The sequence below is a fragment of the Amyelois transitella genome, chromosome 29, assembly GCF_032362555.1.
Source record: "Amyelois transitella isolate CPQ chromosome 29, ilAmyTran1.1, whole genome shotgun sequence".
Lineage (NCBI taxonomy): Eukaryota > Metazoa > Arthropoda > Insecta > Lepidoptera > Pyralidae > Amyelois > Amyelois transitella.
The window spans coordinates 2,693,327-2,712,357 of NC_083532.1; the positions used below are offsets into that span (position 1 = coordinate 2,693,327).

At 35.2% G+C, this 19,031-nt stretch overlaps 2 protein-coding genes across 2 annotated transcripts in view; one reads left to right on the top strand and one right to left on the bottom strand.

Moving 5' to 3' along the window:
* The first annotated feature begins 473 nt into the window (after positions 1–473).
* LOC106129505 (NAD kinase 2, mitochondrial) lies at positions 474–15,888 on the top strand. Its single transcript, XM_013328092.2, has 11 exons — positions 474–881; positions 3,184–3,328; positions 4,704–4,868; positions 8,511–8,612; positions 9,015–9,123; positions 9,679–9,788; positions 11,292–11,409; positions 12,521–12,654; positions 13,359–13,498; positions 14,030–14,155; positions 14,710–15,888. Exons 1-11 carry the CDS (start codon positions 833–835, stop codon positions 14,826–14,828), a joined length of 1,317 nt encoding a protein of 438 aa, XP_013183546.1. The 5' UTR covers positions 474–832; the 3' UTR covers positions 14,829–15,888.
* Positions 15,889–16,115: 227 nt separating this feature from the next.
* The window catches only part of LOC106129482 (uncharacterized), a 43,093-nt gene continuing 40,177 nt past the window's right edge, over positions 16,116–19,031 (bottom strand). Inside the window, exons 9-10 of the mRNA XM_013328051.2 lie at positions 18,360–18,497; positions 16,116–17,773 (exon numbers count right to left, since the gene is read on the bottom strand). Of these exons, the coding sequence (XP_013183505.2) occupies positions 17,576–17,773; positions 18,360–18,497 (336 nt within the window). The 3' untranslated portion in view covers positions 16,116–17,575. The remainder of the gene's footprint in view (positions 17,774–18,359; positions 18,498–19,031) is intronic.

Here is a 19,031-nt window from a genome sequence, read left to right on the forward strand (position 1 = left end):
TATGTCACAAAAGTTGAGCCATTCATAGAGTGCCATTTCAACCTGCAATGCGTCAGCTATTACGGACGACATTATGTTTTAGCTTGCTAGCTGACTGATGCTCGTAAGGTGCACATCCCGCAACTGGCATGTTCCCCATGCCAAGGTCAGATGCGAGTCGGACCAGGTCTCCAGAGCCCAAGATGCATTTATAACCGGCTCGGGCTTTGGAAAACAAGGCAAGACTAACGCCAGGCCTGAAGGATGAGTGTTTAGTCTACGCTGCGTCTGAAGCGTTAATATACAATAAAACCAACAGGTTTCTTTCTTTTCTATTATTATGGCTTCCACCGGACTTTCGGTGATTTTGCTAATGGCATGGCTTGAAGAGAAACGAAAAGGTTGTTTTCAATGCCTATTTTAAATGTCAGCATCAAAGTCACAGATAACAAAATGTCGACAAATCTGTCAATGTCATAGTGTGTAATCGTCAGCTGGCCGAGGTTGTTGTCGTTTTGTGAACTTTTGTGTTCGTCTTGACGGTGCAGTGCGAAATCTATTTTTATGATAGCTTATCAGTTGCTGCTTAAATGGCGACAATTCACAACCTATATAACCGCCACGCCTCTAATTAATTCTTGGGTTGCTTATCTTGATATTTTGCGGGTCTAATTATACGGTCATACTTGTATCACTCTCAGTTTGATTTGATGATAGTTACTGCGATACGCACTTATCTATAAATTCCTCGGAGTGTGTTGTGTGTGTCGAATAGCAGATAATCTAATTAATTTCTATGAGAATCTAATTGTGGACTTAACATAACCTGAAAAGTTCTGTGTGAAACATAAAAATGTCTGTTTTGAACAACTTCTCAGTATCTATAGCGAGAGGCATTCGCCGTAAGTATATTGTCGCCAATTTTTATCTATTAAGCCAATTTGTTCGATCATTTCAGTGCCGGCATTCTTATGTTTATCAACTCTTTACATAATGGTATATTGTAGAACTTAATACTTAATCATAGACTTAGAACCTAACCTTTAAGAATGTTTTCTCTACCGAAATATTTTATCCTGTGGCAAGTAATACACCCATGTTAAAGGTTCAATGTGACCTAACAATAATATTGTAATGTTTGTTTGTTGTATTTTTAATGACATTTAAATGTTAATTGCCAGTCAGCGACCATTACTACCCTACTGAATGTATTTCTAAAACTAGGTCTACATGGATCGTAAAAGGTGTTAAGCTCACAGATTCAACGCATCACAGTTTTGTGTATGAGCCCTTGAATGTAATTAATTGCATTGCTTGTTGTCAATGGTTGAGAATGCTAATCTCTCTCCCATACCATAGGGAAACCTTTTGGAGTCCAGCACATTTTTTTGTAAACTGATACTGAATAAACTTGTTTCGTATAATCAGTACAATTTTAAGCTTTTTACAACCTGTATGGGTAACTGGTTATGTTCTATGTTCTGAACCCAGAACACAGAATGAAACCGTGTTCAACTTATATTGAAAAAAATAATTCATTATACCGTTTATCATTAATTTTTTAATAATTTACATAAGATGCTTTCAAATCTTAGTAGTTAGTAACTACATCCATTTCTGGAGCAAGTGCGAAGGGAATTCCGACTATGGGATAATTTATAATAATAAACGTGTTATACTTAACTCTGTATATAAGCGACTAAATCAAAAACTTATTAGGTGGGCGCAGCCACCACTACTTACATAGACACTCATATGCTTACGCATACCTTTATGTAGCATACCTATATTTGTACATTGTGTACCTACAAAAAAAATGGCCAAATTGAGAATCTCCTCCTTTATGAAGTCAGTTAAAAAATAAGTAATATGAAGACCATGGTGGAGGAAAACACTACAATATTATGTAAGATGCATGCTTACATCATTATTGATTAGAAATGTTAAGCTGTCAAAACAACTATGCAATTAAGGGTTTGTTTTGCTGTTTTCATTATGATAGCTTTATCAAACATTGTATATTAGATTAATAATCATTATCTACAAGTTATTTCCTATTTACATTATAATCTTTAATCACAACACGTTACAAGTGGTTCCACCCGATGAAAGTTCACTTGAATTCTTGCCCAGCATGTTTTCTAAAAGTGAATTAACAAGAGAAGCGTGTAAATGTATTAATTGGTTTTATTGTTACATAAACCAGTTAGAGAAAAGAATCCAATGGTCCAAATTTCATGAAAATTGGGTCACTTTGAATACTTAGGTAAAAAATTATATTATCAGTTTTTGGTTGGACCCATATTGCACATTTATATCTTTATTTATTAAAACTACCGACCCCCGGCTTTGCACCTGTTTTAAAGATATTAACCTTCCTCAGAAAACTCTCTTTACAACATTTCAAACAGACACAACCAACCACAACTTTTTGAGATTTGCACATACACAATATGTAGAGATGTTGAAGTGATAGTGGCTTTAGTTATTTTTTAAATCTGTTTATAAATAAATACCAGAGATATTTCATATACATAAAGTAACCTTTTTTGAAGTCGGTAAAAAAATTCAGGCATGCCCCGTTCAAAACATGCGTTATAAACATACAAATCTATTTATAACTCGTTATCAGTAGGAAAGTTCCATTCATTATTGAATGTCAACAAATAAAGATTAAAATAACTGCTTTCTTGGCTCGAGATTAACCCTAGAATTATCTGCTGGTTAACTATCTTACCACAGACCGGATGCGCTATACAATTGGCTAAGTTAACTTTTTTTGTACCTAAATAATATATTTTATTTTCACTGAAAGCTATTTACTTGTAATACCCATTTATTTAGGGCATATGAAGGTTTAAATACATATATAAAAAAAATAGTTTGCGAAGCGTGACATTATGGTATTTTGTTATTTTCACATACACATAGTTAGAACTTCACATACAAACATATGGTTACCAGTAGGTACAAGCATAATATAACTTAAAAGTAGGCTTCAACACCACCTTAAGAATTGTGAACTCAATTTACCTGATAATATATAATTATTTGTTTTTTTTTATATATTTACATTACATACATCCCTCCTGGCGTGAATTCCAAATCTGCACTAGCTAAATGTGCCTATTCCCTTTTAGCCGCTTTTAACGAAATCCATGAAAGAGCGGTGGCACTTTTTAAAGATTCCTCTTTATATTTCAGGCATCCACAAACCCAAAGAATTGGAGTCCATCATGCCAAGAACGACGTCCAGACGAGGCAGCACCACGTCCAAGGATGAGAAGCCCAAGTTGAAAATGGAGAAGTGTCTTATTGTGTCAAAAGTCACTCGATATGAGTACGAAAAGTGAGTTTATTCTTCCTCTCTTTTTTTCTTTCTTTGGGGGCCGAAATCGGTCATAACGCGGGCAATGCCAAGTGCGTTGTCTAGTATATCATCTATATCTAAGCTTTCAAAATATTCCGGCATCAAATAAATCATTCCTTGTTATGACACGGGAGCAGCAACACTTGATAAACATATCAGATATGTATTCGTTCCAGTATTTCTGAGGCGGTAATAACCGGAACGAATACTGACCTAAGTAATAATTTCTTGTTGATAGCATTCTGATGCAGTTTTTAGGGTTCCCCTTTATCTGAGATGAAATTTGCCAGTAATTTTGATTGTAGCTAGGAGACGTCTGTCAAGAGAGGATTTTTGGGAATTCCCACGGGTACAGGAGATATTGGGATTTTTGGTTACACGCGGGCAGAACCGCCAGCGCTCTCTAGTATATAAACATAAGAGTTATATAAGGTTATTGTGCATATTGTTTTGCAATATGGTGTTAATTACATTATTGATATGTTTATGTTAAACATTTAACACTGTGGTAAAAGCCAAAGGCTCCCTATTATTGTGGTACTCCACCGTACTAATATTAATATTGTCACGCACATTTTATATTACATCCCTGTTGAATGCAGTTTCCCTTCAGCTTTGTTCTTACAGTCATTCTTCCCCGACCACACATACTTTACTGCCATTTAACCTGAAATGACCGTAATAACCTGAATTGTGCCGTGTGGTTCCCGGCACCAGTACAAAAAAGAATAGGACCACTCCATCTCTTTCCTGTGGATGTCGTAAAAGGCGACTAAGGGATAGTCTTACAAACTTGGGATTCTTTTTTACGCAATGGGCTAGCAACCTGTCACTATTTGAATCTCTGATATATATCTGATATTTGAATAGCTGAGCGTGGCTTATCAGTCTTTTCAAGATTGTTGGCTCTGTCTACCCCTCAAGGGATATAGACGTGACCATATGTATGTATGTAACCTGAAATGACATGATAATTACTTTAAACCCCGAATTTCTTTCGGACCCGAAGCTTCGTGTCGCAGCTGTATATTGTCATAAACAAACATTTATTCACCCTGCTTCTGTTGGCAAAGTCTTATTATTAGCCGACTTGAAAAAAGGAGGCATGCCTACCAAAACAATATGCTTATTAAATGTATGTGTCAATAACTGATAGATTGCACACAATATACACATACTTCTTGTGGTGCGCGCGCGCCGGGCAACGGCTACAGAAACTTATGTCACTAGATAGGTAAGATACCCACCCACCAATCGCCCAGGTACGGCGTATTGTTAATTACATTTCAATTAATTTTAGCTTTTAATGTTTTCTGTCGGTTTTTTTTTTTTAATTTTTTTTTTTTAATTCCAGATACAGCCGAGAGAATATAACAGACAAAGAATTGGAGAGAATAATACGAAAGCGTGGATCCGATTTTGAAGCAATGAAGCAGACTCACAGCGAACAGAAGGCGTTTGAAGAGGGAGTGGCGAGGAGTTTGAGGGAGATGGGGCTGCAGGTCGAGATGGCTAGCAGGTGAGAGGAAACAACGAAATATCCTATACAGGGGTAAGCAGAGACTACATCTTTCCACTTGCCACGATCTCTGCATACTTCCTTCGCGTCATCCACATTCATAACTCTCTTCATGCAAGATCGGCGGTTTCGGGTACTTTTGACCTAATTATTATACTTCTGAATCAAAAGCGGATTCCGGGCTCCTTCCTAAGGAGAAAAAAGACGCAAAAAGACAAACTCCATTGCGATGAGAATATGCCATGAAATTGTTTTGACAAATCAATCTTGTTTGTAGGTCTTTGAACGGCACAAAAATTGGATCATCTAAGAGGTAAAACGTTTAACTGAATGTGAGAAAAACATTAACGTTATTTGTGTGACTTTTTTTTGTGATTCCTAATCAATGACAACATATATGACAGCTCTTTGTATCTGAGTATATATTCCAAGAGATATATAATCTAGATTGCTGTTCTAATACCTACCTGCTAACTGTAAAAAGTCACCGTGAACTTCGAACTCACGAACCCTAAATTTTTTTCCACAAAATAATGACAACCCTATGTTGGCGGATGTGGTTTTATGGTAAAACACTGAGATTTGAACTTTGTAATTACTGTGATAAGACTAACTTCACCACTTCCAAGGCAATGTTTATTCAATTTTGGACCTTATCAGAAAAATAACAACATTTAATTTTGTGCTCCATTAACCTGGATGAAATATTTAATGTATATTATATCAGATTTTTCTACTAACGATTAAGTTTGTTTATTTCTGTAACTTATATAATATAATCTTATGTTCCATGTTTTATTTAGACTTGATTTTTTGTTTCATTCGTATAAATACGAGTATAAGGAAAAGTTGATCACCCCTAAAAAAGATGGTTATCTTATCAGTCTGACCTATAAGTATGTTATGTCCGCGATTATCTCGCGTTTCGCTGAACCGATTTTGATGCGCTTTTCATTAAACTGTTTGTTAGACTTAGAAATTTTGACCGACTTCAAATAAGGAGAATATCGATTCTCTTTTTACAAAAGTAATTAATTAGAACGAAAGATATACATGTAAGTATACCTTGCGCGCATTTTTTGACATTCAATTCAATGTAAGTACTTCCTGGCTTTAGTCCCGGTACATCCCGAGCCCTAGGTGCGCTTTTGACCATGATTCTGTATTAAGTAAGTCAGGTTTTTACACAAAGCGACTCCCATCTGACCTCACCTTTAACATAAAAACATACATACATATAATCACGTCTATATCCCTTGCGGGGTAGACAGAGCCAACAGTCTTGAGCGGACTGATAGGCCACGTTCAGCTATTTGGCTTTAAGATAGAATTGAGATTCGAATAGTGACAGGTTGCTAGCCCATCGCCTAAAAGAAGAAGAATCTCAAGTTTGTAAGCCTATCCCTTATTCGCCTTTTACGAAATTCATGGGAAAGAGATGGAGTGGTCCTATACGGCACCATTTAACCATTACTTATCAACGGATTATAGTTGTTCAATCTACCAGCTATTGATGGCGTATCTACATCGATTTGCGTCTTCGGTCGCCAAATTTGATAAACATATTGACGCTGAAGGTGTGTCATCAACCAGTACATATTAATAAGTCATTGCATGTTTGTTTGCACGCCCTTATCTAACCGTAGATTGATAACCTTGAAAAATCGGCGATTTGGGGTGAATAAACGTAATAAGTCATATTATTTATAATTCAAATTCAATATTTTTTTTTATTCATTATTAAGGGACATTTCAAACATTATTTAATAATTGTTATATCTTTTGACGTCAAATAAATTACTAAAAACTTAGTTATTGCCGCTTCCAAAGCGTATAATAAAAGACGCGGTAACAAATTGCGCTGCAGCATTTTCTTCAATAACATCAACTTCTGCTATGTTTATTATTTAAAATTAATTTGAACTCCAAAAGAGCGTCGATGGTGGAACAGTTAAAATGCGTAAGTAATATGTGTGGTTCCGGTTCAAATCCTACCTCTGATATGATTTTTTACTTTTTTTTTTTTTTTTTTTTTATTTTTTTTTTTTATTTTTTTTTTTTTATATACGGGACAAATTACACTGATTGAGTTAGCCTCGAAGTAAGTTCGAAACTTGTGTTACGAGATACTAACTCAACGATACTATATTTTATAATAAATACTTATATAGATAAACATCCAAGACCCAGGACAATCAGAAAAAGTTCTTTTCTCATCATGCCCTGACCGGGATTCGAACCCGGGACCTCCGGTGTCACAGACAAGCGTACTACCGCTGAGCCACAGAGGCCGTTTACTGAGTAATAAACATTAGTTTGAGTGCTAACCAATGCTCTTACGGTGTGGGAAAACATCGTGAGGAAACCTGCACATTCAGACAACTGAACCATGATCTAATAATGAGAGGTTCCCCTGCAAAGGTTGTGGAGGTCAGATGGTAATCATTTCGTGTGAAAAACCTGACCTGATCTAAGGTCAAGCGGACCATGTTCTCCTCTCCAGAGTGGCGAGGAAGTAACCGGGATAAAATGGGGGGAGAAGAAGAAGAAGACTTTACTTGAACTCGATATATGACTAGTAATCGTACGACTACAAGTAAAATTAACGTTATCAGTCGGTAACGTTAATTTATATGATATGCCGAAACGTGATGAACAATTATTTCTTATCAAACAGATTATAATAAACATTTGCTTTAATTCATGGACGGTGGTCATGAAAATCATATGATTTATGACGTAATTATTTGTGACGGCGGTCGTACGGTTAAAGTGCCCGACTTTAAAAGCATGATACACGATTCAAATCCTTTCTGCTTACCAATAAATCATGGCAGATCAATAATGGTTCATCCTAATTTGATATTGTATTTATAATGTATATTATGTATCTTGTATGTATTTATGCATTTTTTTTTCGTAATTTATGTATTTTTCAGTATGCATGTGCACTTTATCGCACCACCAACTTGAAGTTTTTTCTGTTTGGTCAGCTGGTTGACTGGTAGAGAATGACAAACGGCATTAAGTCCGCGTTTTGTACATTTTTGTTTTGTGCAATTAAGTTTTAAATAAATAAATCAATATTTTCTGAAGGCCGCAGTGAAAAGCGGACTCAAATCAAATGTCAGGAAGAAGAACATGAGTTAGTAAGAATGCAGACATCCAAATGTTGGGAAAAAATTTGGTGAAACTACGTCATTAAAATAATATTTTTTTTATTTATCAGTAAAAGTCATTGTTTTTAATACTTAAAGATACAAACTTTTTGATAACAAAAATATCAGCTGTACGTCAATGATACATCATGCTCTTTACGAATGCCGTAGGTAGTATGTAAAATGTTCAAACAATCACGTCTTTATCCCTTACGTGGTAGACAGAGCAAACTTTTGAATTTAATACTTAATTTAAGATGAAACAAAAGAAGTGTTCAGGTATCTTGTCAAGTGGAAAGATGCAGTGTTTCCCTACCCCTTCGGGAAAAAGGCAAGATCTGACCGTTATTTAATATATTTTATTTTATTTTTAATAGGAAGACCAACAGCTACAAACATAATATAGTAGTAGAAATAAAGCTAGTTAGCAAAGGAGCCAATTAATATATTGCAATATTAATTTATCGATTATTTTCTGTGACAGACTAACATACAACGAGGAACTTATAAACTGGTGCGACGTCGTCGTTCCTTGCGGGGGTGACGGTACCTTTCTGTTGGCTGCGTCCAGAGTGCGAGATCATAAGTGAGTGTTTTTATTTTTAATTTAGCGTTCTTAACTTAAAAAGGCTAAATAGCACAGGCCTAATGATAGCTTTATATACCTGCTCTATGGTTCAGACGACACCCCTCACGTCACTTTGGCTGCTGTAAATAACAGGTATTACAGCAGAGGCATAGACCAAGGAGGTTTGAAGTTTTAATGTCTCTGGTACGATGTTTTTTCATTTGTTTGATTTAGCAAGTACAAAGAACTATTAAAAATGAATTTTATCAATTAGTTGTTATTGAGAATTTATATATTTGTATGTTTGTATCAAAGCAAAAAAAAAAAAACAAAAAAAAAATATATTTAATCTGTGATGCACTTAACAAAGCTGTCAAACTTGACCTGTTTTTTTTTTAAATACATTAAATGATGTTTCAGCAAACCAGTGATAGGCTTCAACAGCGCCCCGCACAAGTCCGTCGGCCGGCTTTGCTTGCCCACGTGGTGCTCCAACGACGTCAAGGGTGCGCTTCACGCTTTAAAGGAGGTACGTTATCATTCAGAGATTATATATATATATACGTACATATATATACGGTTATATATATATATATATACCTACGGCTAACTGGTTGAAATAAATATCATATTTAAATTTAAAAATAAAATACATACATACATATAAAAAATCACGCCTCTTTCCCGGAGGGGTAGGCAGAGACTACATCTTTACACTTGCCACGATCTCTGCATACTTCCTTCGCTTCATCCACATTCATAACTCTCTGCAGCGGTTTCGGGTACTCTTGACCTGATCCTTTACCAGGACGTCCTTAATTTGATCAAGATACGATAATAATTTGATTAAAAAATAATAATCGCTAGTTAATTGTTTGATACATAAGGTAATGGAAAAAAATGCTTAGGTAGTAGTCAAAAAAAATATTCATTTTCTTTAGTTTCAAACGAGTTAATATTACTAAAATTTGTCTAACAGAAAACAAAAAAAAATGTCTATATATCATTTGTCAAAATATGATTATAGCCATGATGATTTTTGTTTAGTTAATAAATATAATATTGATTGATTGATTGATTCCAGGGTCGTTTCAGATGGATGCGCCGCACCAGGATACGGACGACCGTTTCCAGCGTGCCCAAGTTGCTGGACAAGATAACGCCGGTAGATTTACACACGTTGCATTATTGTAGGTAAGTCTCACCAACCACGGCCCCTGTGGCGCAGCGGTTGTACGCTTGTCTGTGACACTGGAGGTCCCGGGTTCGAATCCCGGCCAGGGCATGATGAGAAAAGAACTTTTTCTGATTGGCCTGGGTCTTGGATGTTTATCTATATAAGTATTTATTATAAAATATAGTATCGTTGAGTTAGTATCTCGTAACACAAGTCTCGAACTTACTTCGAGGCTAACTCAATCTGTGTAATTTGTCCCGTATATATTTATTTATTTATATGACATTAAATTTCTTCACTACATAGTATAAAACAAAGTCGCTATTTTAGTATGTTTGTCCGTATGCTTAAATCTTTAAAATTACGCAACGGATTTTGATGTGGTTTTTTGTAACAGGTAGAGTGATTCAAGAGGAAGGTTTTTATGTATAATAACATTTATAATTTTGCACCTGTGCGAAGCCGGGGCGGGTCGCTAGTTACATATGAGACAAAAAAAGAAACATATGCCGTGTGGTTCCCGGCACCAGTACAAAAAAGAATAGGACCACTCCATCTCTTTCCAATGGATGTCGTAAAAGGCGACTAAGGGATAGGCTTACAAACTTGCGATTCTTTTTTTAGGCGATGGGCTAGCAACCTGTCACTATTTGAATCTCAATTCTATCATTAAGCCAAATAGCTGAGTGTGGCCTATCAGTCTTTTCCAGACTGTTGGCTCTGCCTACCCCACAAGGGATATAGACGTGACCATATATACCTATGTATGTATATAAAGAAAGCAAATGTTTAAAAAAATTCGACCCGAACGTACGTAGTACCTTGAGATAATTCCTTACTTGTATTATAAATGTGAAAGTCTTCCTCTCTATCTCTCATTTCCGGTTTGGCAGCTAAACCGCTAGACCGATTCGAATGAAATTTGGTATGCATATAGTTAAAAATTCGCGTTTCAACATAAGATACTATTTTTAAAATTCACTTATAATATAATATAACATATAATTACGTTTTTATCCCTGGCGGGGTAGACAGAGACGAAAGAGACAGTATTCAAAAACTTGAAAGGCCACGTTCGGAAAGAATTACCAAAGTTTAAAATCATTTGCTATTAAATTATGTATTTAGAACTATTGCATGTCATTGACGGCTTCTGTAACGCAGCGGTATTGTATGTATGTATGTACAAACATATAACAGATAATACAGTATAGCACTTCATCTACAAATTATTACTCAAACTTGTCTATTATCCAAAACAGAGTAGGTACATTGTAAACCTTTATAATGTTATACAAACGTTGTTTTGCCATATAAATAATAATTTTTAAGTAATTTCTAGTTAAAAAAATGTTAAGGGTAGACAACCCTTAACACTTAGGGGTATGAAAAATAGATGTTAGCCGATTCTCAGACCTACTGAATATGCATGCAAAATTTGGTTAAAATCGGTAAAGCCGTTTCGGAGGAGTACGGAGACATTGTGACACGAGAATTTTATATATAAGATTTCCTTACAGATACCCCCCAGTGTCAAACAGGCACGACGACCCCGAGGAGGAATGCTGCTGCCCCGCTCCCCCCACACCTGAATCTTCGAAGTCTACGAAGGTGTTGCCATTTTTAGCGCTGAATGAGGTGAGAATTAATTTTATTTTATTCAGATATCATGATCCATCCTTGAATTGGTTATTTTGGTTTTTTTTTAACGTTATTTCAGATACATATACATACATACATACATAAAATCACGCCTCTTTCCCGGAGGGGTAGGCAGACTACCTCTTTCCACTTGCCACGATCTCTGCATATTTCCTTCGCTTCATCCACATTTCAGATACATATGTATATATATATATATATATATATATATATATATATATATATATACAATCACGTTTTCACATTTCTTTACATATATATTTACAAAATTTTATGACTTCACTATGCACACGTGTTGATGTGTCGGCCGCGCAGTGTGGGGTCCCCTGCTCAGGTTCGCTGCCGCGTTTGTAGTGCCGTGTGGTTCCCAGCACCAATACAAAAAAGAATAGGACCACTCCATCTCTTTCCCATGGATGTCGTAAAAGGCGACTAAGGGATAGGCTTAAAAACTTGGGATTCCTCTTTTAGGCGATGGGCTAGCAACCTGTCACTATTTGAATCTCAATTCTATCATTAAGCCAAATAGCTGAACGTCAAATTGTGGAATTGTTTGCCGCCAGACGTACGTGATAGTAAATCCTTATCAGGTTTTAAGAGGGGAGTGACAGAACACTACCTGTCGTTGTCGTCGTGATGCATCCACTATTCATTTATATTGTATTTATATTATATTATATTGTATTCATGTATGTTTATTTATTTAATACTCGTATATTTATTTGATATTTATAACTTTATGATAATATGTTTTAGGTCTATTAATATCAGTAAGTTTATGTAAGTTTATATATTAAATATTAGGTATGTACACAAGCCAATGCCTTTCTTTACACTTTCCTGTCGTGGGCCTGCTGGAAGAAATTTCTCTAGAAATAAGTAGTGCCCTTGTACTGAATTTCTCTTTATTTTAAGTTTTTTGCTAATTTTTCTTGTTGTACATAAATATATAAATAAATAAATAAAACGTGGCCTATCAGTCTTTTCAAGACTGTTGGCTCTGTCTATCCCGCAAGGGATATTGACGTGACCATATGTATGTATGTAAGTTACAAAGTATACAATCATCTCTTTCACTCTTCACCAGGTGTTTATAGGCGAGAGCGTGACGTCGCGAGTTTCACTCCTCCGGCTGCAGATTGACAACGGCCAGTGGACGCACACGAAGAGTTCCGGTTTGTGCGTCACTACCGGAACCGGAAGCACCTCTTGGCATTTCAGGTAACTGTGGCGACATCTATGTACAATCAACAGCAAGTATTGAAACTAAATTCGTCGAATTTCGAAATTCGTCGTAAATTCGCCTCTATTACGGTGTCGTAGAGTTCCATGCCGGGTAACTTTATATACGGATAACTGTACAGTCAGGGGCATATAAAACAGACCCCCTATATTTCAAAGATAATTGTGATTGTTTTTCATTTCATCATTCATATAATCACGTCTATATCACTTGCGGGGTAAACAGAGCCAGCAGTCTTGAAAGACTGACAGGCCATGTTCAGCTGTTAGGCTTAATGATATAATTTAGATTCAAATAGTGACAGGTTGCTAGCACATCGCCTGTAAGAAGAATGCCAAGTTTATAAACCCTATCCTTTTGTCGCCTTTCATCGACAACGACATCCATGGGAAAGAGTTTGAGTGGTCATATTCTTTTTTATATTGATGCCATGAACCGCACGGCACACGGGTTGTTTTTTTGGTACAAAAAAAGTATTTGATATAAAAATACTCATTTAAATTTTATTATCGAAATTTGTCATTGCACGCATAATTATATAACTCTCGAGTTGATTATTAAAATTCGTTAAACAGAAAACTACAATTTTGAAATATGTGAATTTTAAATCTCAACTCATCAAAATCTCACTTATATCTAAATTAACTTTCAAGAAAATGTGTTAATAGATTTATGATTTCAGCATCAACTGCCTCCGCACCCACTCGGTCTTGGAGCTGATGAAGATCCTCAGTGAAGATTACAACGTCAAGTTGGACACCACACTGGAGAAAGCCAGGGAAGTGGCCGAGAGATACAATCAGAAACTCATGTTTGCTGCAGGTAATTATTGAAAAATATCATTAAATAGATTCAAAGTTACTTTAGTGAAGGTTAGTGAAGTTCACTGAAAACTGTATCGTCCATTTGGACACACTTGTAAAAGCCAGGGAAGTGGCCGAGAGATACAATCAGAAACTCATGTTTGCTGCAGGTAATTATTGAAAAATATTATTAAATAGATTCAAAGTTACTTTCGTGAAGGTTAGTGAAGTTCACTGAATACTGTAACGTCATGTTGGACACCACACTAGACACTTATGTTTGCTCCATACAAATTAGAATTCAAAATTCAAAATTTTTATTCATTATTATAAGAAACTTCATATCGCTTAATAATTGTCAAAACTTTTAGTTTCACAACATTGGTTGACGTCAAATAAATTAAATTACAATAATTAAACGTTTGCGTATTACATTTAATAAAAATTAGTGAAGCTTAGTGAGGCTCACTGAATTTCAGTGCTCACTTAAGCTTACGACGTCAAGTTGGACAAGTGTAGTGAAATGTTAATTTATTTTATCTCGTTTCAGATTCTCAGCACTTGGCGTACAGCGTCCGAGAATACATAACGTTTGAAGAGTGGCCCGCGCCCAGAGGGCTTAGAGTAAGGGATAAAGCTACCTCTATCAAAGTCAAGTCACACTGCACAGACGCAGGTAATTTATTATTACACACATAATCAATCGCCAAATAGCTGAACGTGGCCATTCAGTCTTTTCAAGACTGTTGGCTCTGTCTACCCCGCAAGGGATATAGACGTGACTGACCATATGTATGTATGTATATCCAATATAGAGAAGACAGGGCCAACAGTCTCGATAAGACTGAGAGGCCACGGTTAGATTAATGAATAATTGAGATTCGCATAATGAGAGGTTCCTTGCCCATCGCCTAAAAGAAGAATTCCAAGCCTTTCCCTTGATTAACTTTTACAATCTACAAAGAAAGGGTAGCACAAGAAGGTGAACATTTGTTTTTTCTTTGCTGCCAGACGCACCGCCACTACGAAAGCTACATTTTTTTCTCTTTCTGTCGTAAATCCTGGTTACGTCTTTACGTCTCTGGAGAAAAGCCCGCGGGGTATACCTTTTGGCCCTTTCCACCCCGTAATCGATTAAACTGTGAATAATAAAAACATACCAAAAGACAAATATAATAGACAGAGAGTGTATAAAAACTTGACGTATAATAAATTGTTGCATCATTCCAGGTCTAGTCATTGACGGCAGCGTGTCATTCCCTTTCAACGACGGTACGGAAGCAGTCCTAGAGGTCCACCCAGAAGACTCCCTCATGACCGTACAGATGGACGACGCGTTACCACATTAAGGTCACCTCGCCTTAAGTTGGACGTGTTAAACGCTACTTAACGTGTCTTATCAAGTAATGTGCATCGATTTACTTCACTTTTTGTCACACTTAGTGTTGGCTTTTGAAGTAATCTTGATAGAATTGAGAAAGCTTCGTGCAGATTGATGAAGTCTTAATGATTTTAGGACACCCATCTTTAACTTGGACACGCCGAGAATTACTTTTCTTAACTTTACCTTATAGAGAAATGAAAGCTGAAATTGACTTTTATCAGTGTTGCCTTATGAAGATATATATGTGTTATATTTCTTAGTAAGCAAGCGTCGTACAAATATATAACGCGTTACCGCATTAGGGGTCCTCAACCTTAATTAAGACACGCAGATTGCTACTAAACATCTTAATACTGCCTTGTGGAGAAATGTAGTTGAAAATTACTTATCTCAATGTGTGACTATGAAGAAATGAGAGTCAATCTACTTAACTTTTCTCATCCATATAAAGAAATGTGGCTGAAATTTAGGTAGTTTTAGGTAGTAGGAACGGGAATACAAGAATTTTGAGTGAAGTACCCAAAAGAGAATGAATGTATCAAGTGAATTAGTATTTAAATTAGGTTTCGTACGAGTATCCTAATCGAGCTCGAATGAAAATATTGACTGTCAATGAAGCAATTATGCAGTAAGTATAGAGGGATTGGAGCAAGTGGGTAGATTTGGTCTCTGCCTACCCCTTTCGGAAAAGAGGCGTGTATGTAAACGTACTTGTACAACAAAGTGACACAATTATTGTATCTTTGCAACTTAAATACGTGCGATTCTCGTCTTTGTATATATGTAAATAAAATAAAAATCAATTTAGTTTAAGACTGAATTTTTAGTAAGTAAGGTTTAATGTTTTTTTTTTGTATGATAAAAAAATAGTTTATTGTAAATGAATTCATTACAGTTTCATTGTTTATCTATGTATGAAACATAAACCTATTTTTTTTACAATGCACTACTTAAGTCTTCCGTCTTTGTATAAGTTTGTAATAATGTAAAATGGCTTTATGACAGATTATACGTTATTCATAATGGTTACAGTTTTTTATTTGATTTTAGTCGATTAAATTTTAGTCTAGCAACCTTTCACTATTTGATGTGTGTTGTAAATTAATCGATAAAATATATATAAATCGTATAAATCAATTCAGTTGTTCCGTAGTTTGAAATAACGTCAGTATTTTGAGTTTCCTATTTCTTTTAATGAAGATTTTTAGTGTTCTTGTTCTTGATTAGGTAACTAAATTAAAAAAAAAATACATATACTCATAGACAGTTTATTTGTTAAAAAATCGTACATCATCATACGACCGATATCGTTCCAGAACCCCATTGTATTAAAAACATAGTAATATAGTTAGGAATACGACAATGGGGTAGTTATGAAACAAATATCGAAATTATAGTACTAGCTTACAAGCGCAAGGCCGGCCGTGCGTGTCATATCACTCTTAATATTTCACATTATTGTAGTAAAATATAGTCCAGGTAAAGTAAATGATTGTTGTAGATTTTTTTTTTCAAAAAAAAAAAAAAAAAGAATTGTTATTATTTTTTTCTCAGACTTTTCTTGTTCAAATTAAATTGAATAATATATTTATGCACGGCCAACCTAAAAGCGAACATAAAAATATAAATAGCACCGAAATGGACGGAATGGCTGAAGCACAGAAATGTCTAATCTAACTTACAAAATATGGCAACACATCCAATTCTTAAGAAAAATGTTTAGTCCACTATAAAGTTTTCCAAAACAATGTATATATATCCAAAACAATGGATAGGTATTTATGTTACTTGTGATATACTAGTATAGAATTATGAGAAACATTAGTCAAATGGTTTATCCTTCTTAATACTGTTAAAATTACAAATAAGAGTAAAATATAAATAAATTTGTAGTGAACTAAACGATAATAATAAAATTGAATAGGAAAATAAAATTGCCCGCCACCTTTTCAGAGAAAAAACCTGTAAAAAAGATATAATAAACTGTAGTTTAATATGAATAACTGACATAGAAACATTGCGGCGTATAATTTTACTGAATTATGACTATTATAAATTGACATTGAACTTTAACATTAAATATTCTAAAATATATTTTTTTAAAACTTACTCTGATTTCACAGGTTTTTTTACAACCCCTAAAAATAAAACGACAGCAGTCAATGTTTAATATTATTACGTAATGCAAGGCAACCATTATTAATACTTAAAAAAATACATCTAAATCGGATGGACGGATATAATGCACAAAGTATCACAAAATTACATAAATATATATTTTCATTACCTTAAAATTATATTGGTAAATCTATTCCTAAATTGACTTCGTTGCGATGATGAACACAACAATTTTATTTTGTAGATATATAAAAATATCAATATTTGCATCCAATCATTAATGAAAATTGGAAACTTAACTGCGCTTAATTTAATTTTAAATTCGTTCATTTGTAAAACCATATTATTTTTTGTTATAAAAAAAAGAACTACATTACTGGACTATATGGCAGTTTTCCATTTTGTTCATTGTCATTAATTCAATGTTCATATTATGTATTCAAAATGAAACCATTATTTAATATGACTAACAGTTTAAAAGTTTATAATAAATTTACTAAAAGCAAACCAATCTTGAATCAAAATCACATTTCATAGTCTAAGGGCTAGTGAACATTTTTAATTATTTTTTTTTCATAAAATTCGTTGTTTTTTTTAACTAGTATGAGAGTATCCTGTGTTAGTGTAAGGGCCGCTGTACAATGAGCTGCCAGTTCTGGAGTAGGTCTTAGGGTTCCTACGTCTGGCTAAGATGAAAGCTATGGCTGCTATGACGCAAATCATAAGGATGACGCCAGCGACGCATATTCCTATAGCAAAGTTACGTTGTGATATGCATATCTCGTCTTCTTTCTGAAAAATAATGTGAAAATGGAGGTTACTTTTTTCATAAATTTAAGTTGTTAACTTTCAGGTAGGCAGAGTACAGGTATTAGTTGAACTGTTGCACTTTCGGAAGAATAAGTTTATTCAAAGAATATGTCTCAAATAGCGAATTAATCAATTTATAACCATCAGAAAACTACGCTACCCTTTACTTACAATTTATCATTTATTTTTTATTCTATCTTTAAGCCAAACAGCTGAACGTGGCCTTTCAGTCTTTTCAAGACTGTTGGCTCTGTCTACCCCGCAAGGGATATAGACGAGATGATATGTATGTATATTTTTTTTATTCCATCGTTGAAGCAATATTTGGGTATTCAAGGCAAGGAATATTAGTAGCAATGGGTATACATATAAATAATCACTTCTTTATCCTTTACGAGGTAGACAGAGTCTGTTGACTCTGTTAAAGTAACTGAAAGGTCACAAGGCTTAATGATGGAATTGATATTTGACTAGTGACAAGTTGATAGCCCTAAAATATTCAAGTTTTTAAGTTTTGTTGAATTACTGTTACGATTATAGGACATATTATGTTGTCCGTAGAACCTACCTTTTCGCTAGTAACCTCGTCATTGTCCGGAGAATCAGCCTCGTTGACGTACAAACCGGAGAACACCTCCACGGTGGCGGGGGAGCCCTCCTCCGACTGCCGGCGCGTGCGCACGCGCTGCTTGTGTGCGCATGGCTCCTGGAATGGAAATGTATTATTAAATTCAACAGTGCCTTTTTTGTGGGGCTGAATACACCAATTAAAAAAAATAGTACAGACTCTGTCTACGTATAGGTGCCGTGTGGTTTCCGGCACCAATACAAAAAAGAATAGAACCACTTCATCTCTTTTCCATGGATGTCGTAAAAGGCGACTAAGGGATAGGCTTACAAACTTGGGATTCTTTTTTTAGGCGATGGGCTAGCAACCTGTCACTATTTGGATCTCAATACTATCAATAAGCCAAATAGCTGAACGTGGCCGATCAGTCTTTTCAAGACTGTTGGCTCTGTCTACCCCACAAGGGATATAGACGTGACCATATGTATGTATGTTAAAATAGTAGAAGCTAAAACCGCCCCACTTAATCTTTTTTATTAATTTGGGGCTAGAGGAGACAGACAAAACCGCTGTCTAGCTGCTACATTAGTGATTTTAAATGTACTAAGAGTGGATTTTCTAGAATTTTTGCGGGAAGGAAGAACAAGAATTTCACTCTACTGTACTTATTTC

Bases quoted from the DNA above. Each gene is read 5' to 3' on its own strand.
- LOC106129505 (XM_013328092.2), top strand. From the start codon at position 833: ATGTCTGTTTTGAACAACTTCTCAGTATCTATAGCGAGAGGCATTCGC. The intron at 8,613-9,014 runs GTGAGTGTTTTT...ATGATGTTTCAG, and splicing joins TCCAGAGTGCGAGATCATAA to CAAACCAGTGATAGGCTTCA. The intron at 9,789-11,291 runs GTAAGTCTCACC...ATTTCCTTACAG, and splicing joins CACACGTTGCATTATTGTAG to ATACCCCCCAGTGTCAAACA.